Source organism: Oryctolagus cuniculus, chromosome 11 (assembly GCF_051225735.1).
Source record: "Oryctolagus cuniculus isolate XC-2025 breed Fujian yellow rabbit chromosome 11, ASM5122573v1, whole genome shotgun sequence".
Lineage (NCBI taxonomy): Eukaryota > Metazoa > Chordata > Mammalia > Lagomorpha > Leporidae > Oryctolagus > Oryctolagus cuniculus.
The window spans coordinates 102,433,340-102,452,726 of NC_142877.1; the positions used below are offsets into that span (position 1 = coordinate 102,433,340).

At 38.7% G+C, this 19,387-nt stretch overlaps 1 protein-coding gene across 20 annotated transcripts in view; it reads right to left on the bottom strand.

The window, feature by feature from the left end:
- Positions 1-19,387, bottom strand: part of ANKS1B (ankyrin repeat and sterile alpha motif domain containing 1B) — a 1,209,513-nt gene that overhangs the window by 686,891 nt on the left and 503,235 nt on the right. For all 20 annotated transcript variants that reach the window (XM_089308838.1, XM_089308836.1, XM_089308835.1 and 17 more), the window contains one exon: positions 5,344-5,524. In XM_089308838.1, the coding sequence (XP_089164964.1) occupies positions 5,344-5,524 (181 nt within the window). The remainder of the gene's footprint in view (positions 1-5,343; positions 5,525-19,387) is intronic.

Consider the following 19,387-nt stretch of genomic DNA (forward strand, 5'->3'; position numbering starts at 1 on the left):
GCCTGGGCCAGCTGATGCTATTGGTCAATGGACTCAGTTGGGTCTCCTATATGGGTGGCAGGGACCAAACTGCCTGAGCTATTATCTACTGCTTCGCAGGTGCACATGAGCAGGAAGTTGCAATCAGAAGCGGAGCCAGGACACGGACCCAGGCACTCAATATTGGATGCTGCCTCGCAAGCAGCATCTTAACTGCCATGCCCAATGCCTGCCTCCTTTCTTTCATCAGGTCATCAAGTTCAGTTTTTGGTCCTCTTTTTCGACACTCACTCCACATCATCTATATAATGATATTCATATTTATATCTTAAAACTGGAACTTCAGCTCCCGACTTGACACATCTATTCAGATATCTAGTAGGTATCTCAAACTTAAAATGAATTCCTGACATTTTTCTCTGTTCATAAAATCTGCTTTTCCCACAGCCTCTTGCATGTCAGATGATAGGAAATCTATTCTTATGGTTATGCAGAAGAAAAATCTTGGAGTCATACTTGATTCTTATTTTCCTCATATACCACATTCACTCTATAATGAAATCCTAGTGGATATACCTTAAAATATGTCCAACATCTCTCTGTTTCTCTCCACCTTCACTGCTTCACCTTTGATCTTAGCTGCCTTCCCCTCTCATCTTACTGCAACACTGTAATTATCTCCTAACTGACCTTCCTATTTCCTTGTATGTTCGTCCTCCATCCATTCTCAACACAGTAACCAGAGAACCCTCATAAAACAGAAGTTAGACCATGTAACTCTCCCAAAAGACCCTAATTGGTCCCTCATTTCATTTCAAGCAAAAGCCAAAGTCCTTATTTAAATGGCTTCTTAGGCTCTATATGATCTATTCTATACCCTAACACTTACCTTCTTACCTAGAAATATTCCATGATTTTAAACTTTTATTTTTTATTTTTATTTTTAGAGGGAGAGGGAGGGCAGGAGGGAGAGGGAGAAAGAGAAAGAGAGAATGCTTCCATCAGCAATTCACTCCCCAAATGCCTGCAACATTTGGGACTGTGCCTGGCCAAAGCCAGGAGTCCTGAATCCAATCAGGGTCTCACATGTGGGTGGCAGAGACTCAAGTACTAGAGCCGTAACTGGTGCCTCCCAGGGTTTGCCTTAGCAAGAAGTTGGACTTGGAAGCAGAGTTAGGACTTGGACCTAAGCACTCCAATATGGGATGAGGGTATCCCAAGTAGCATCTCAACCACTGTGCCAAATGCCTCTCCCCAAATATTCCTTATTTCAAAGCACAGCATGCGGATTTGATTCATCTATTTAAGACAGAAAGTTTGAGCCTGCCTTATTCTCCTTCACCTTTGCACATCCAATCAGTTACATTGACCCGTTAATTGCTATTTCTTTGTATAGCTTAAATCCATTTACACCTTTCCCTTGCTGATGACACATTCTCTCCACCTCGGCTCTCACCTCATCTCAAATCTATCTGCTACATATTAATACTAGAGTGACCTTTCTGGTTGAATGCAAACCCATTCATATCATTCTACAGTCTAAAATCAAAGGCCTTCCCCTTTAAGGACTTTTTTGATGATTCCAAAATTGTAGCTTTAATTACAATTCAGGTGATTTTTGAAATGACTCTGTTATGGAAAAAAACTCATTGGCTCACCTAAAATATGTGTTGCAGCACACAACCTATACTTGAAGATATTTTAATCTTTGTTTTGTTAAGCAACAGTTTGGTCAAAATTAATGTTTTTGTACATGCAACAATTTATGAAATGAACTATAAATTTATCAGTTAATTTTGATATTTCTAAATCAAGAAAGGGTCAGCTCCCTTGGCAGAAGTATGTGTCAACTTACAGTAGTCTCATCTGTTTTATAACTCCTATAGATTTCAAATAGTGAAGAAGAAAACAATATAATGATATATTAAAGAACTTATGCCATAATTTATAAAATACATTTACACAAGTACACTCATTTATTACTACAGGTACCCAAAGAATAGATATTATTTCCCTTTTACAAGGAGCAAATTAAAGATCAGAAAACTTAAGTGATTTGATGAAAAATACCTAGCAAATCAATGACTGAACTCACCTGAACTCATTTGCTTTCATAGACAGGGGTACTCCAAACAGTTAATAGAAAAAATGGAATTCAAAGACAAGATTACTTCGGTTGAAAAAGTTTTTAATGTATACATAGGTTTTTCATAAGGCCTGTTTTCCATGAACTTTTTGAACATCATTTTTATACATGGATTTAAATTTCTTTTGAACCAAAATAAGCTTACCTTTTAATTCCATTTTCCACAAAGTTTTTAAATAGATCATGTGGTAGTATCTTTACATGAAGGTTTTTAAACGTAAAGTACAACAGATTATCTATGTGCAAGATAATGACATCCTACTTTTTCAGGTAGATAAATGCCTACCTTATAAGTTTTATTTTTAAAATTGAAAGCTTTAGTGTTTAATGTAAAGTAAGTCAGCACTGTCCTTTCATATTATTATTAAGTATCAAGCTCTCCTAGAATTTTTGATGAAATATGGAAGTGAGATCTTACATTAGGAAACAAGAGTAACATGCTACTAGAAAACCTTTCAACTATTAAAAGGTGACATTTTGGTTCTGCCTAAAGGTCAAACATGAAAATATTCTGATAATTAAAATGTCTTCGCACACTGCGGCTGGTGCCCCTGAAGTCCTGGCAGCAGTAGCATGTTTGTGTTCTCATCTGCTCCCTCTGGTGGTCAGCCTCAGGGAAGAGAGAACGCACCAGGACTTTGGAACTACACCTATAATTTCTTTTGCTTTTAATTGAAAACAAAGAAAAAACAGAAATGATATTTTGACATCACTCAAAGAATTGTTGAAAAACACATTTTAAAATAACAAGCTCTGGAACTAAAAGCAGAGGAAGATCTCCTAAAGGTAAGTATCAAAGTTTATGTCATTCATTCCATTTTAGGATTCTAAATTGTGAACTAGCCACTGAATTAGTAACTCAATACCAATTTGAATAAGTATATGCCCAGAGCCCTTCTCTAAGTCCACATATCACTTCTCTCCTCTCTTGTAAAATTGCGTAAGGTATGTGGCAGACATACAGAAAATGCTGGTGTTCAACACCAGGTTGGACCACAAGGAATTATATAATAGTATTACTACTACTAATAGTTACATTTATTAAGCACTATGTGCCAGATACTGTGCTCTTCACTAAAATTTAATTAATTGGGAGGCAGAGAGAAAGAGAGAGAATACTCCCATTCACTGGTTCATTCTCCAAACATCCACAAGGCCCAGCCAAAAGCCAGGAACTCAATTCAAGTCTTCCACATGTGTGGCAGGGACCCAGCTCCTTGCAGGCCATCACTGGTTGCCTCTAGGGGTGGGTATTCGCAGGGAGATAGAATTGGAAGTGGAGCCAGGACTTGAACCCAGTCACACTGATATGGGATTTAGGTACCTTCACCACCTGGCCAAATGACTGCCCCTCATTTTATTTGTCTTACTACATTGCAAAGCATATTAATCTAATTAAATCATTGTTTATCTAATTCTATAGAAAATAAAACTAGCAAAAAGAGGTCATGTCTCATAGCTAGGTGAGACGTTAAGTCTCAGCAATCAAACTTAGGCAGCCTGACTTCAGCAGAGATCCATCAATTCTAGCTCACATTCCAGAAAGAAGGGAAACTATAATAATTAAGTAAATAAATGGTAAATATATTTTTATATATTAAGTAAAGGTACATGAGAAAAACAATAGACTGATTTGACAGAAGTAACTAGACCAACATAGAAAAATGGTTAAGAAAATGCACTCCACACGATGTTTGAATCCCAACTCTGTTTTTATGGGCAATTATTTAGTTACTTACCATCTTTGTGTCTATATTTCCTTATCTATAAATAATAATACTATTTATATGATAGTTGTGAAGTTTTAATCAGTTGATAAATGCAAAGTGCCTACAATAGTGATTCATTAATTGTGTTATGTATTTGCTGCTGCTTCTTTTTGTGTCATTATTATAAGCATTATCATCCACTAAGGGCTTCTACTTGAGATAGGGTGCTCTGGGAAGGTTTCTATGAGAAAGTGCAGTGCCCTTGAGCCAAAACCTAAATGGTACCCAGCCACATGACAATTTGAAGCCCCAGATTGCAGGCATAAAGAACCAAAGTGCAAAAATTCCAGGGCCTGATGCCCAGAAAAGAAGGCTGATGAGAGGCAGGCTGGGCTTGCTAAAGATAAAAGAGTTACTCAGGAATCAAGTTAACCTGGGCTTCATTGGCATTGGTAAGGGATTGGATTTTATTTTAAGCACAATGGGAGGTCATTGAAGCATTTTAAGTATGGTAATATTACAGTTTTATTTACATCTTATAAGTAACACTCTGGCTGCCGTGAAAGGTTGGATTAGAACGTCCATGGAACATCCATCTTACCACTCTCTTTTAACTATTTTCTAAACTTAGCTTTTTTCCTGTTTTAAGGTCTTAGCTTTTTTCTCTCAGGAAAAATACTTTCTTTTGGAATGCTTGTATTAATGCTTTTACAAGTAGTCATATCAAAGGACTTAAATAAGTCCTGCATGTACTTCTATATCCTCATATACACACACTCATTTTGAACAGATTACATGGAATACATATACTGACCTTACTTTATGATTCTAAAATTCATATTAATCATATCTACTGGGTTTTAAAAAGCGATTGCAGTTTACTTACTGTAAATCAGAAGGAGGGGAGATTCTTTAGGTCTCAATTCTCCCATTTCTGTCCCTTGGCCTTACCAGTTATTAGCTCTTTGTCTCTCAAAGAAAGGAAGCAGGGGCAATCTCACTGGATGGAACCAGGGGTACCTTATTGGCTGTGGTTCCTTCCCTTCATCTTGCCCTTACCCCCAGTCTTACCCTCTCCAAGTTCCCTTGGATTAAGCAGATTTCTAGACCACCCATCCACACAGTCCAGCTTAGTCTTAGCTTAGACATCCTTGATATGAGTTCTCTAGCCTGAAAGCAGTTGCTAACAAAGGAGTGTGCTGAACTGACATCACTGTTTGGAGAGGGGTAAACAGCAGTGGAAAAGGAGCATTTCTGGGCCTCTGCTATTTGACTACCATAATAATGTTAAGTCATTGTCTTTAATATCTGACTCCCAAAAGTTCATTATGTATTTCAAAAGAATATTGTATCTACACTCTGACAAAAATCTGAAGCCCTGCATTGCCATGCATATAGATGAGCTAAAAGCAATGCATTTTGCACAAAGATTCCTTTTAATTCCTCTAAAGCATAAAGGCTTAAGTCTTAAAAGTTAAAAAATATGGCTGCATAAAGTGACTGCTTTACCTGCACGGTCAGTTCCCTCATTCTTGACTTCTGTGGTTTCCACAGAAGAGGTGGGTGGACTGCCAGGAGGGCTGGAAGTAAAGTTTGTACACCCTGCAGATGTGTTGATTTCAAAATATTCTTGGTTGTGATTCATTCGATGAAAATCCAGAGACGATACAATGGATGTTCGTTGTTTAGGCTAAAATAAATGAGTGGCACAAAGTATTAATATGATCATATTCACTTTTAACACAATCGCCCCATCAATCTAATCTAAGCGACATTTTTTTCAGTTAAAGTAAGTTTCATACCTATAACCAATTTCATTTTACAAAGAGGTAGTAAATAACCACTTGATGAATAAAGATTATTTAATGACAAAATATTGTGGCATAGACGATATAACAATTTAAGCTTTTAATTTGATTTCCCCAGATTGTAAAAATACAGTACACAGAATTTCTCTTAGTGATCCATTTTGAAAGTTGCAATTTTAACACACTGTTCATTCAACTAACATTTTATTAAGCATCTGGCATTTGCCAGACCCTGAGGATATAGAATCTAATAATAAAAGGTCCCCTATAACATTGAAGCATAATTAAGGCAGTTCCCTCTTGTGACTCTTTATAGAGTCCAAGGAGTTGGTGGCATTAGATATTGTCCCCAAATACCATATGCAGGAATTTAATCATCAGAATTCAGCAAAGTTATGTAGAACATTTTCTTGGATCTAAGACACTACTTGGTATTTGTAGTGAATTTTGATTTTCTTTTTAAAATTAATCCCCAAATAACAAGAAAAGTCAACTTAAACATAAAATATAAAATCACAGAGTAATAGCAGATATATACAATATCCTTCGTTAGTAGTGGGTTATTCCCTATGGATGTTTCCTGGGTCTTTTTCTCCAGACTTTTAATTTTATTCACTTTTTTCCCCTACCTGGCAGAACTTCTACCATCAGCTTTCAGAAAAAGTGCAATCTTTTTTACTCTAGGGTATATATACAATCCTCAAGAATCAATCCAAATTTTATTTTTATTCTTATTTATATTACTGAAATACTGATGATCTCTTATAATTCACAAGATTAAATGTAAGGTCTTAACAATAAAGTTTATTATACTTTTCATTTCCCAAAGCTTTCACTTCCCTCAAATATTTGTTAATCACTGTACTCTGTTTTCCTGCAAAATTCACATATATCCTATATCTCAAACTCATCATGTTTTTTTCCAAGTAGATATCATTTAGTCTATGATCTAAAATAGACATAGGGAAAACATTTTAAAACTGTAAGTTTTAAAAAGATAAAGTATATTAATTATTGCAATATGCTCTGCTCTTCTACCACTGTAATATTTGTATGAAAGAGGCTGAGAATCATAAATAATATTATGCAATAAAGTGCAAGTCATTTATTATTATGACACATTAACTTATTAATAGAATTCAAATTAGTACCCACACAAGACTCAGTTGCTTTTGCAGTATAAAAGATCAGGGCTTAGTGTAAGGCTAGGTTTCTTGTGAAATGTCTGTCCTTGGAGCTACTGAATCCCAATTTCACATTCAATGTCCTTTCCACTAGACTTTATAACAGTAATTAAAATGGCACGAGCTATGACACTGGTCCCATTGGAAACACAGGTGTGTCCACCATTCTAGGTTTTGTTTTATTGCTCTGTATTGTGAATTTGTTTCACTTTATGTATGGACAATGAATTAAATTTCTATAATGTTCCCTCCCATAAGTTTTATAAAGGTCAAGCCAACTCATGTATATGATCCCTTTACTTCTAAGTGTTTCTAAATGTATGTTTCTGAACCCCATCCATGCATAATTCTATTGCATTAAAAACACAATTTGTTATGCAATCATGAAAACAAAATCTATTTTTGGTGAATTAATTCATTCCACAAATATTTGCTGAATGATACTAAGCTGCAGATACCACAGTAAGCATGGTGATGGGAATAAAAAATAAGACAGGTGACTATAGACTTGAGGTGGGCGGAGGGATGGTGTTTAAGGGAGGAGACAAGTAATACAACAGTTATGCTTCAGTGCAAAAATAAGAACTACTGGAGCCGGCGCTGTGGCATAGCGGGTAAAGCCACTGCCTACAGTGCTGGCATCCCACATGGGCGCTGGTTCAAGTCCCGGCTGCTCTGCTTCCAATCCAGCTCTTTGGTATGTCCCAGGAAAGCAGTAAAAGATGGTCCAAGTCCTTGAGCTCCTGAACCTGTGTGGGAGACCTGTGTGAAGCTCCCGGCTCCTGGCTTTGGATGGGCACAGCTCCGGCTGTTGCAGCCATCTGGGGTGTGAACCAGCGGATGGAAGACTTCTCTCTCCCTCTTTATAACTCTGCCTTTCAAATAAATAAAAATAAATCTTAAAATAAAAAGAAATAAAAAATATGCAGCAGCATACAATATAAGGGGGACAAAATATAAGGTAAGCTTCTACATAACAGAGATCAGAAAAGGTTTTGATGAATTTTTGTTAAGCAGATGTGGCAGGCAGGTAGAAGAAAATGGTGAGAAGGAAAGTTAAAAACTGCAAGTAGTTTGGTATGGCTGTAGTACAGTGTATGTGATGGTAGTAGGGGCTCACAAGATGAGACGCTGGAAGTTGGAGAGCTCTGTTAAGGAGTTTGGTTATTTATTTATTTATTTATTTTTGACAGGCAGAGTGGACAGTGAGAGAGAGAGACAGAGAGAAAGGTCTTCCTTTTGCCGTTGGTTCACCCTCCAATGGCCGCCGCGGCCAGTGCGCTGCGGCCAGCGCACCACGCTGATCCGATGGCAGAAGCCAGGTGCTTATCCTGGTCTCCCGTGCAGGTGCAGGGCCCAAGCACTTGGGCCATCCTCCACTGCACTCCTGGGCCACAGCAGAGAGCTGTCCTGGAAGAGGGGCAACCGGGACAGAATCCGGTGCCCCGACTGGGACTAGAACCCGGTGTGCCGGCGCCACAAGGCGGAGGATTAGCCTAGTGAGCCGCGGGGCCGGAGTTTGGTTATTAACCTGAGTATTTTAATGAACTACTGAATGATTCCAAGCAAGAGAACCTCATAACTGGGTTTCAGTTTTTAATAAAATCCCTTCCATTGTTTACATAATGGATTGGTCATGGTGGGACTAAAGGGAGATTACTTAAATTATGTCCAGCCAAGGCATAGTATGAACTTGAAGTATAGTAGCAGCAATGGAGTTGGGGACAGCAGATGTTCTTAGGAGATGCTAAGGCAGTTAAGTCTTTAGTACCTGATGTCTGATTGGTTGTGAAGGCTGATTTTAAGAGAGAAGTCTAGGTCACACCCAGATTTCTCATTTGGATGAATGCCACACAGTACATTTTTTTATGTGTGGGAAATGCAAATTTATGCCACTATACTGGAATTATGTGAGATGTATGCTTATATGCTATAGAGATGCAGTTTAGACTGCTCAGAACACATTTATTCAAGTGTACATGATAAATTCCTTTCTTTAATCAGAGTGCTATGACCTCACTGTAGTACGGCTTCAAAAGAAATATCTGGAACAGGGCAGGTAGGCTAATGGAAATTCCAAAGGAAAGCCACAGAGGAGCGACAAATCATCTGTTCTCATTCCTATTTCTTTCTTCAGAATGGTCTGTTGGTTATTACCAGCCAGCATAAGGAACATTGAAGAGGAAGTCATTGCCTAAAGCTCACTGAGCAGCTGAGATGACGGAAAATGAGAAGCATTATGTTTTAGTAATGAGTCAGCACACTACAGTTCATGGGCCAAATCCAGGCTTCTGACTATTTCTATAAAGTCTGTGAGCTAAGAATGTTTTCCACAGTTATGCATCTGTATAAAATTTTTACATATTTATTTATTTGAAACAGAGAAGGTGAAAAAAACAGATTTCCCATCTTCTGGTTCATTCACCAAATGCCCAAATGGCCAGGGCTGGGTCTGGCTGAGGCTGGAATCTAGGAACTCAATCCATGTCTCCCAAATGGGTGGAAGGGGCCAATCACTTGAGCTATCACTTGTTGCCTTGCCTTGCAGGGTTTGCACTAGCAGAAAACTGGAATCAGGAGAAGAGCCAGAACTCAAACCCAGGCACTCTGATATGGGATGCAGGGGTTCCCAACCTGGAATCTTAACTACTAGGCCAATCACCTGCTCCCCACATTTTTAATGTTTGAAAAAAATCATAGGAAGAATAATATTAGTGATTCATGAAAACTGTATGAAACTCAAATGTCATAGCTGATAAGTAAAAAATATTTATTGGGAATAGCCATGTATTCATTCATTAATTTTGTCTATGGCTATTTTTGCGCTACAACTGCAGACTTCAATAGTTGCAACAGAGATTTATAAATTAAGAAGATGAAAGTATTTTACTTTCTGGTCCCTTATGAAAAGTTTGTGACTCCTACTACAGTGGTTAGGGACTATCTGTGAGGAGCTAAAACTGAACAGTTCAGGAATGACTGTGAAGGAGGTAGGGTTAGCTACAAAGAGTTGTTAGAATCAGTGCAACATGAAAAGGTGGGACCTTTTATTACAAAATCAGGGGAAATAAATAAACTGTTTTATTTTCATTTTTTCCACGGGTCTGTTTCTAACTATACATAATATTTTGAAGCTGCTGCTTAATATCTCGCTCCCTAACATATGGGGTACTCATAGAGTGAGGGTACACTCTTATAGGTCCACAGGGGCTCTGCCCTGCAACTTAGCACACACACCATTCTCATGGTCTCACTGCTCTGCTAGCAGTTGCTGGTGGGCCAGGTGCTCCAGAGATAGGTGAGCAGAGAGCCAGCAATAACACCTCATAAGGTGGGGATATGGTGGGAGGTGGGATTACAAATGTTCTAGGACTCTGAGCCCCAACACCCAACACACATGATTCATTATCCCATAGACTTCACTTAAAAATGCAAATTCAGAGATAAAATCATTTTGAATTTTATATGGCTATCAAAAAGCATTAAACCCCAAGTGTGGGGACATTCTGAGCACTGGGTCCAGCCAGACTGCTCTGGTCTCACACCTATGAAACCATCCTCATCTTAAATAGGGATTGTTAAATCCACTAGTGTGTGAATTTACTGGTGTCACATATGGGATGGCATGCGTTGCCAACACATATTCTGAATTCTCTTCATCAAACAGAAAGTATTATCATGAGAACATTTTTATGTTGAGGTAAAGATTGAAGTGAAATATATTCTGATGCAACAGTAGGAATTTCATGGTATTACTGCAGCTCATACATAAATGATCCATATGAGAATAAAATGAGGACATACAATTCCTCACGAGGATGAGACTTAGGTAATGTGACATTTCCTTCTAAATTTTCTGTATTCTAAGTTTCAAATATTCACTTTCATGTTTCCTCCTCTGTTATTCTCAAATTATTTAAACTAATGAACATTTAAAATATCCACTTAGTTGGATTTAAGTGGATTCTAAATCATATGATTAACTTAATTTAGTTATGAAGGGACTTCTTCAACCTCCTAATAAAATGTCAAATAGGACTAAAGGAGACACACTGGTGTCAGTAGAAAGAAAAAGTGGGTCCAGCAAAAGTCAATGATGATATTAAATTATCCAAGCAAATCCAGGGTCACAATGAGTTTGCAGAGAAGACTGTTGAATATCAGAAAATTAGTTGGTGTCATCAGCAGAAACATGTGAAACATGTGCAGATAACAGATTTTCTAGACATTGTCCCGTGAATAAACTATATTCAAAGGAAACACCGTCCTATCAAGTCATTTGGAGTAAAATTAGGTATTAAAAACTAGAGTGAGTGGGGTACTAACCTGGGATATTTTGTGTGTATGATATATGGGAATAATGCTTAATTCTAAATATTTTAAAATATTTTAAATATTCTAAATTTTTCCCAAAAAAAGACAGACTACCATCCTCAAATCATTATTACTCCCCTAATTTGAAATGTCACCTTTGTTATATAGATTGTTTTTATATTTTGGGGCTCTATTATGTTCCCACCAATCTACTTATGTGTTTCTGTGCTAACATCACACTCTGCTAAGAACTGATGTAGCTTCTCCTACTTCTAAGCTCTCTAGTAAGTGGATAATACAGCTCTACAGTTCTTCTTGATTTATATTCTGGGAGTACTGCATTGTTTAGAATAGCACTTCCATTAGTTTGTTCAGAAAATACATACTGACCATTAGCTACATGTCAGGCACTGTCTTGGGCTTTGGAGATACATCAGTTAATCAATAAGACAAGGCACTAAACCTTTAGACATTTCATTATAATATCTGATGTAATCTTGTTTTGAATTTTTCAAAACTTTGCTTCCCTCGCGTATTCCATTCTTAAAACATGAGGGAATTTCAAGAAGTTCATGGAAAATAGAAGATAAGTTTATTTTGGTGCAAACAAAAATTGAAACCCATGCATACCAGGTTCTCCAAAAAGTTCACAGAGATGCACATTATGAGAAGACTATGCAAGGATTTCAACTTTTTGTACCAAAATAAACATCTCTTATTGCCATTTTCCTATAAACTTTTTGAAGTACCCTCACAGTCTGTTTTTAATTTTATGAGTACAATGATCTCTCAAATATTTCCAAGGAAACTAATCAGAAACTGTTTTTGGCATTAATTCTGTTTTCTAAGAGTTGTTCATTGAACCCGATTTCTTTATTTTTGGTTGTTAATCTTCACCAAATATTTGATGCTCTTGTGAACCATTTCTCTGGATGCGGCACTGTCTCCCTCTCCTGCCTCCACTCGGACACCAGTGGTTTCAGCAGACTCTTCACCTTATTCAGACAGTTATTACTACCCATGGGTAAACCACAAAGTCAAGGGCTCCTGGGGTCAGTGCTGTGGCACAATAGGTTAATCCTCTGCCTACAGTGCCGGCATCCCATATGGGCACTGGTTCTAGTCCTGGCTGCTCCTCTTCCAATCCAGCCCCCTGATGAAGGCCTGGGAAAGCAGAAGATGGCCCAAGTGCTTTTGGGCCTCTGCATCCACATGGGAGACCTGGAGGAGGCTCCTGGGTCCTGGCTTTGGATTAGCCCAGTTCTGGCTGTTGTGGGCATTTGGAGCGTGAACCAGTGGATGGAAGACCTGTTTCTCCCTCTCACTGTCTGTAACTCTACCTGTCAAATAAATAAATAAAAATATTTGAAAAAAAAAGTCAAGGGCCCCTTATCTAAACACTGAGGTTTGTGAGTTGCCCTGACTACTCTCTGCCACCTCTGGTACTCATGCCTTGTTGCTTGAGCTTGTGATTTTTCATAGAGCTCTAATGAGATTGTCAAGTGTGTCCACTGTTCCAGTAATATCCTGTCTTCTCTATCAGTGTTTGTGGATTTCTTCCTCTGGTTTTGTCTAAACCCAACATTTTCCCTTTACCTTTCAGAACTTCTCAAATGCCTCTTATGGCAGCACTCCTTATTTTCCATTTCTACTATGAATTTGTTCTTAATTTTATGCTTATCTTGTCATTGTAATAGCATATATAGGGGAAGAAAATGTAAATATTTGGAATCTATTCAATGTTCTGAAAATTTTTTCATACATCTGTGTCGATTACTTTGCAAATAATGCATAGAACGGATCTGATAAAGTTCAGACACTTAGTGCAGAGAGTTATTACTACCTTTTTTGAGATACACAAATTAATAACAATTTATATTTTCTTATTTTTAGTAAAAGGAGAAAAATTCTAAGTGGGGTATATTTTTTGTCACGAATTTGATGTTAATATGATTAAGAATTGTTCTAAATATGTAGAACCTTATCTTCAAAATAACATTCTTCCGCTTTCTAGATTATGGCCAAACAGAAAATAAAATGTATGATCATCATGAGGGAATAAAGTAGATGTGACTGAATACTGAGTACTTTTAAAAGGAATAGACATTCTTCTAGGCTCTTGAGATTTGTTATCTCATTTAAGCCTCTAGTATTTTTTTTTTTTTTTAGATTTTATTTATTTATTTGAGAGGTAAAGTTACAGACAGTGAGAGGAAGAAGAGACAGAGAGAAAGATCTTCTTTCTGCTGATTCACTCCCCAAATGGCTGCAATGGCCAGATCTGCACTGATCTGAAGCCCAGGAGCCAGGAGCTTCTTCTGGGTCTGGGTCTACCACATGTATACAGGGGCCCAAGCACTTGGGCCAGATTCCACTGATTTCCCAGGCCATAGCAGAGTGCTGGATTAGAAGAGGAGCAACCGGGACTAGAACCAGCACCCACTGCACCATAGCGCTGGCCCTAAGCCTCTAGTATTGATATTAATAGTTATTATTATTTTAATTTTAGACTTCAGATTCAGAGTTAGCAAGGAGGAGAGCTGAAACTGGTTGCATTTCCACCTCTGCCCTGCAACATCACACTTAAAGCAAAAAGAGGTAAGCACAAAATTACAAGTAGAGCCAAGAGCTTCACAGCTTTTCAATTTCTCATCTTTATATTAATGAGCAATTTTTCCCACTCTTCTATTGCTTTTTTTTAAAAAAAGCTTATCCATTTTTATTTATTTATTTATTTACATTATTTGAAACAAAGCACAGAAGGAGAGAGAGAGAGGCAAAGAGAGAGACAGAGGGAGGGAGGGGGAGTAAGAGAAAGAGAGAAAGGGAAGGATGAAGGGAGGAAGAGGGAGGAGGGAGACAGAGATAGATAGCTAGGAAGGTAGGTAGGTAGATGGGTGGATGGATTGATGGAGAGAGAGATGGAGAGAGAGAGAGAGAGAGAGAGAGAGAGAGAGAGAGAGAGAGATAGATTAAGGTCTTCCATCTACAGGTTTACTTCCAAAATGGCCACAACAGCTAGGCTGGGCCAGGCTGAAGCCAGGAGCCAAGAACTCCACCCATAACTCTCACCTGGGTTACAGGGACTCACATTTCAGCTGTCACTTGCCTTCCAGGTGTGTTAGCAAAAGGCTGAACAGGAAATTGAGGCAGTACCAGGACTCCATTCTAGGCATTCCAAGATGGGATGAGACATCCCAGGCTATGACTCACTACAATGCCCACCCCTATTTTTTTAAAAAAATATGAATTATTTAAAAGGGTGTAGAAGGAAAATATAAGTAGATGGAAAATGAGAACAAATATAATTTAATTCTTCTATATATTAAACACAGTCATTACAAGCTTTATTATAGAAAAGGAAAAAAAAAACTTTAAAATCTTTATATTTTCAGCTTTAATCTCTTAGATTCATTTCATTTTTATATAAAGATACTTGGCTGTTATTTAACATATATAATTATTTTCTTTTAAAAGAGAGATTATAAAGCTGTTAGTATATTCCTTGTATTTAACGTATAAGCATGTGTACAATTTTTTTAAATGGAAAAATTTGTAATATGCTTCTTCAACTGAGTTAGTTTCTTCATACAAATTAGTTTCTTCAAACAAGTTACTCAGATCTGTACTGGAATGACTGGAATGACTGCATAAAGACATGAGAGCAAAATAGTTTCAGTTTTTATGCTAGTTTATTCCATAAAAATGACTCTGGTCTCAATGTAGATATTGAAGAACTGAACAGCATTTTGACCTCCAAACCACGGAGTTTGTCCTTATGCAAGCTTCTTTCAGCATTAAGGTTGTTAATGACTATCTTGCAAAACTTATTTTTTGAATTAGGTACTTCAAATATTTATACATTAATATTTCATAGATGCTCTTGGCAAATTCAAATGTGTCCAAAATTAAAAATAAGAACAACTTAATTTCCTATATATAGGAACTTTTTGAAAAAATAATTTAAAATGATTTGCTTCATTTTAAGAACAGCAGGAAGTAATTATGCAATGGATTATAGAAGATATGTTCTGAGCAGCCAAAATAGGAAGCACGTATCACTGTGTGTGGGTGCAAGACAGAAATTTTTACAAAAAAAGGTGAACATTGCTTTAAAAAATAGTTTACTAACTAAATTTTTATTATATATCTTTAAAGGTTTATTTACTTATTTGAAAGGCAGAGTTGCAGAGAGAGAAGGAGAGACAGGGACATCTTCTTTTTGCTGGTATATCCCCCAAATGGCTCCAACAGCCAGCACGGGGTCAGGCTGAAGATAGGAACCAGTAGCTGCATCTGGGTCTCATCTTGGGCCATCCTCTGCTGCTTTTCCCAGGCCATTAGCAGGGAGCTGGATCAGAAATGAAACAGCTGGGACACGAACCAGTGCCCATATGGGATGCTGGCATCACAGGCACTAGCTTTACCTGTAACACCATGACGCCCCGGGTTTTTATTTCCAATAGCTGTAGATTCACATGCAGTTGAAATAAATAGCACAGAGAGAGCTTGTGTTTCCTTCTCCTAGTTTTCCTCAGTGGTAACATCTCACAAACAACCCTACAGTGCAACATCACAGCCATGATCAAATCCATTGCCACAAGATTCCCTCTTGTAGCCCTTTATAGCCACACTTACTGCTCTCCTGCCCCCACCTCCTCCTTAACTTCTGGCAACCACTAATCTGGTCTCTTTTTCTAGAATTTTGTCATGCGAAGAGTGTTACATAAACAGAATCATACAGTATGTAGCCTTATAGGACAGGCTTTTCTCACTCAGCATAATTTTCTGGAGATTCACCCAAGTTGTTACATGTATCAATAGCTTGCTCCTTTTAAATTTATTTATTTACTTTCATTTTATTTGAAATGCAGGGGGTGGGAAGGAGGTGGGGGGAGAGAGGCAGAGAGAGAATGAGAATGAGAATAAGTTGGTTTACTTCCCCAAAAGCCTGTAATAGTCAGATGTGGGCTAAGGCCAAAGACAGGAACCTGGAACTCAATCCTGGTCTCCCACATGGGTAGCAGGGACCCAAGTACTTAAGCCTTCATCTGTTGCTTCCTAGGATGTGAATAAATAGGAAGCTGGAAGTTAAAGTGGAGCTGGTACTCAAACACAGGCACTATGATAGAGATGCAGGAATCTTAACCACTGTGCTAAAGAGCTGTCCCTGTCTGCATTTTTTTATGGCTGAATAATTTTCAATGATACAGATGTTGAAGGGCATCTGGGTGGATTTCAGTTTTTAGTTATTATGAATACTTTTGCCATAAATATTTGTGTACAGGTTCTTAGGTGAACATGTTTTCATTTATCTGGGATAAATTACCAGAATTATAAATTGCAGGAGACAGGGTAGTTAAATGTTTTAAGAAACTTCCAAACTATTTTCTAGAATCATTGTGCCATTTTATGTTTTCTACCAGCAACGTACGAGTTTTCTCTGCATCAATTAATATAATTATGTAGATTTCCCTTATTGATTTTTTAATATTGAACCATTCTAATATCCCTGGAATAAAACTCATTTGACAAAACTACATAATTCCATTTATGTATTGCTAATATTTTGTTAAGGATTTGTTTCAATTCTACATTCACGAGGGATGTTGATCTATAATGTGCATGCATGTGTATATGCATGTATGTGTGAGCACATGTACCATCTGTTTTTTTTTTTTTTTTTTTTGACAGGCAGAGTTAGACAGTGAGAGAGAGAGAGACAGAAAGGTCTTCCTTTCCGTTGGTTCACCCCACAAATGGCCGCTGCGGCCGGTGCACTGTGCTGATCCGAAGCCAGGAGCAGTTGCTTCCTCCTGGTCTCCTATGCGGGTGCAGGACCCAAGGACTAGAGCCATCCTCCACTGCTTTCCTGGGCCACAGTAGAGAGCTGGACTGGAAGAGGAACAATTGGGACCAAATCCAGCACCCCAACTGGGACTAGAAATTGGGGTGCCGGCACTGCAGGCGGAGGATTAGCCAAGTGAGTCACAGCGCTGGCCAATGTACCATCTGTTTTGTTTGTTTGCTTGTTCGTTTATTTTTTTATTTTTTGACAGGCAGAGTGGACAGTGAGAGAGAGACACAGGGAGAAAGGTCTTCCTTTGCCGTTGGTTCACCCTCCAATGGCCGCCGTGGCCGGGGCACCGCGCTGATCTGAAGCCAGGAGCCAGGTGCTTCTCCTGGTCTCACATGTGGGTGCAGGGCCCAAGGACTTGGGCCATCTTCCACTGCACTCCCGGGCCACAGCAGAGAGCTGGCCTGGAAGAGGGGCAACCGGGACAGAATCCGGTGCCCGGACCGGGACTAGAACCCGGTGTGCCGGCGCTGCAAGGCGGAGGATTAGCCTATTGAGCCGCAGCGCCGGCCAACCATCTGTTTTGAAATCAGGGGATACTAGTTTCATAACACAGACTAGGGAAATACAAGGGATTTTAAAAAGTTCATGGGAAAACCATATTAGCTCTTAAATTCCATTTTCCTCTTCTGTTTTTAGAGAATGACTGTTCAGAATTCATGTTAATTCTTCTTTAAATGCTTGTTATAATTTTCTGGCAAAGCTATGGGGGGTTTGGGGATCCATTTTTTTTTGAAACATTTTTAGATTATGAATTCAGTTCCCTCAATAGTTGTATGACTATTCACATTACCGGTTTCATTCAAAATTGGGTGAACTGTGTTATTTTAAGAACTGCTCCATTTAAGCTAAGTTGTCAAATTTATAGGTATAGAGTGCTTTGTAAAATTCCTTTATTATCTTTTGATGTCTGCAGAGTTTGTAGTGATATCCCATTTTTATTTTTATTTTTATTTGAAAGAGTTTTTATTTGACAGTAAGAGAGAGAGAAAGAGAGAAAGGTCTTCCTTCCATTGGTTCACCTCCAAATGGCGGCTACGGTCCCAGCTACGCTGATCCGAAGCCAGGAGCCAGGTGCTTCCTCCTAGTCTCCCATGCGGGTGCAGGGCCCAAACACTTGAGCCATCCTCCACTGCCCTCCCTCCCGGGCCACAGCAGAGAGCTGGACTAGAAGAGGAGCAACCAGGACTAGAACCCGGTACCCATATGAGATGCCAGTGCCTCACCAGGGATTAACCAAGTGAGCCACAGCACCGGCCTTGTAATATCCCTTGTTTCAGCTGGCATCGCGACTCAATAGGCTAATCCTTCACCTGCAGTGCTGGCATCCCATATGGGTACCGGGTTCTAGTCCTGGTTGTTCCTCTTCTAGTCCAGCTCTCTGCTATGGCCCGGGGAAGGCAGTGGAGGATGGCCCAAGTGTTTGGGCCCTGCACCCACATGGGAGACCAGGAGAAGCACCTGGCTCCTGGCTTCGGATCAGCGCGGTGCGCCGGCCACAGCACACCAGCTACAGCGGCCGTTGGGGGGTGAACCAATGGAAAAGGAAAACCTTTCTCTCTGTCTCTCTCTCTCTCTCACTGTCCACTCTGCCTGTGAAAAAAAAATCCCTTGTTTTATTCATGTAGGTAATTTGTGTCATTCTTCTTTTCTGTCCATGTAAGAAAAACAAACAGAAAATAATTACAGAATAATTTACAGAAGATTTATTCTCAACAGCCAGAAGAGAAACTGTGCATCAGTGTGTATGTGTATGAAAAAAAAATTTTTTACAAATTAAAGTATGCATTCCATTTTAATCTATCAAAAGGCATTCTGCTGTCTAATTCTAAATGTAAATCATTTCTTTATTAACAGTGACTGAACAGGCATTTTGCAAAAGAGGAAATTTAAATGGCAACAGACACATGAAAAAATGCTCAGGATCACTAGCCAGACAATCAGGTAAACCCAAACCAAAACCACCATGAGGTTTCACCTCACCTCAGTTAGAATGGCTCTCATACAGAAATCAACAAACAACAAATGCTGGTGAGGATGTGGCACTGGTGGTAGGAATGTAAACTGGGACAGCCACTGTGGAAGACAGTATGGAGAAACCTCAGAAATCTGAATATAGATCTATTATATGACCCAGCCATCCCATTCCTGGGAATTTATACAAAGGAAATGAAATCAGTATATAAAAGGGTTATCTATACCCCACGTTTATTGCAGCTCGTTTCACAATGGCTAGGATATGGAATCAACCCAAATGTCCACCAACTCAAGACTGGATAAAGAAACATACACTATGGACTATTTCTCAGAGGTTAAAAAAAGGAAGAAATTCTGTCTTTTGCAGCAAAATGGATGCAAGTGGAAACCAATATACTTAGTGAAATAAGCCA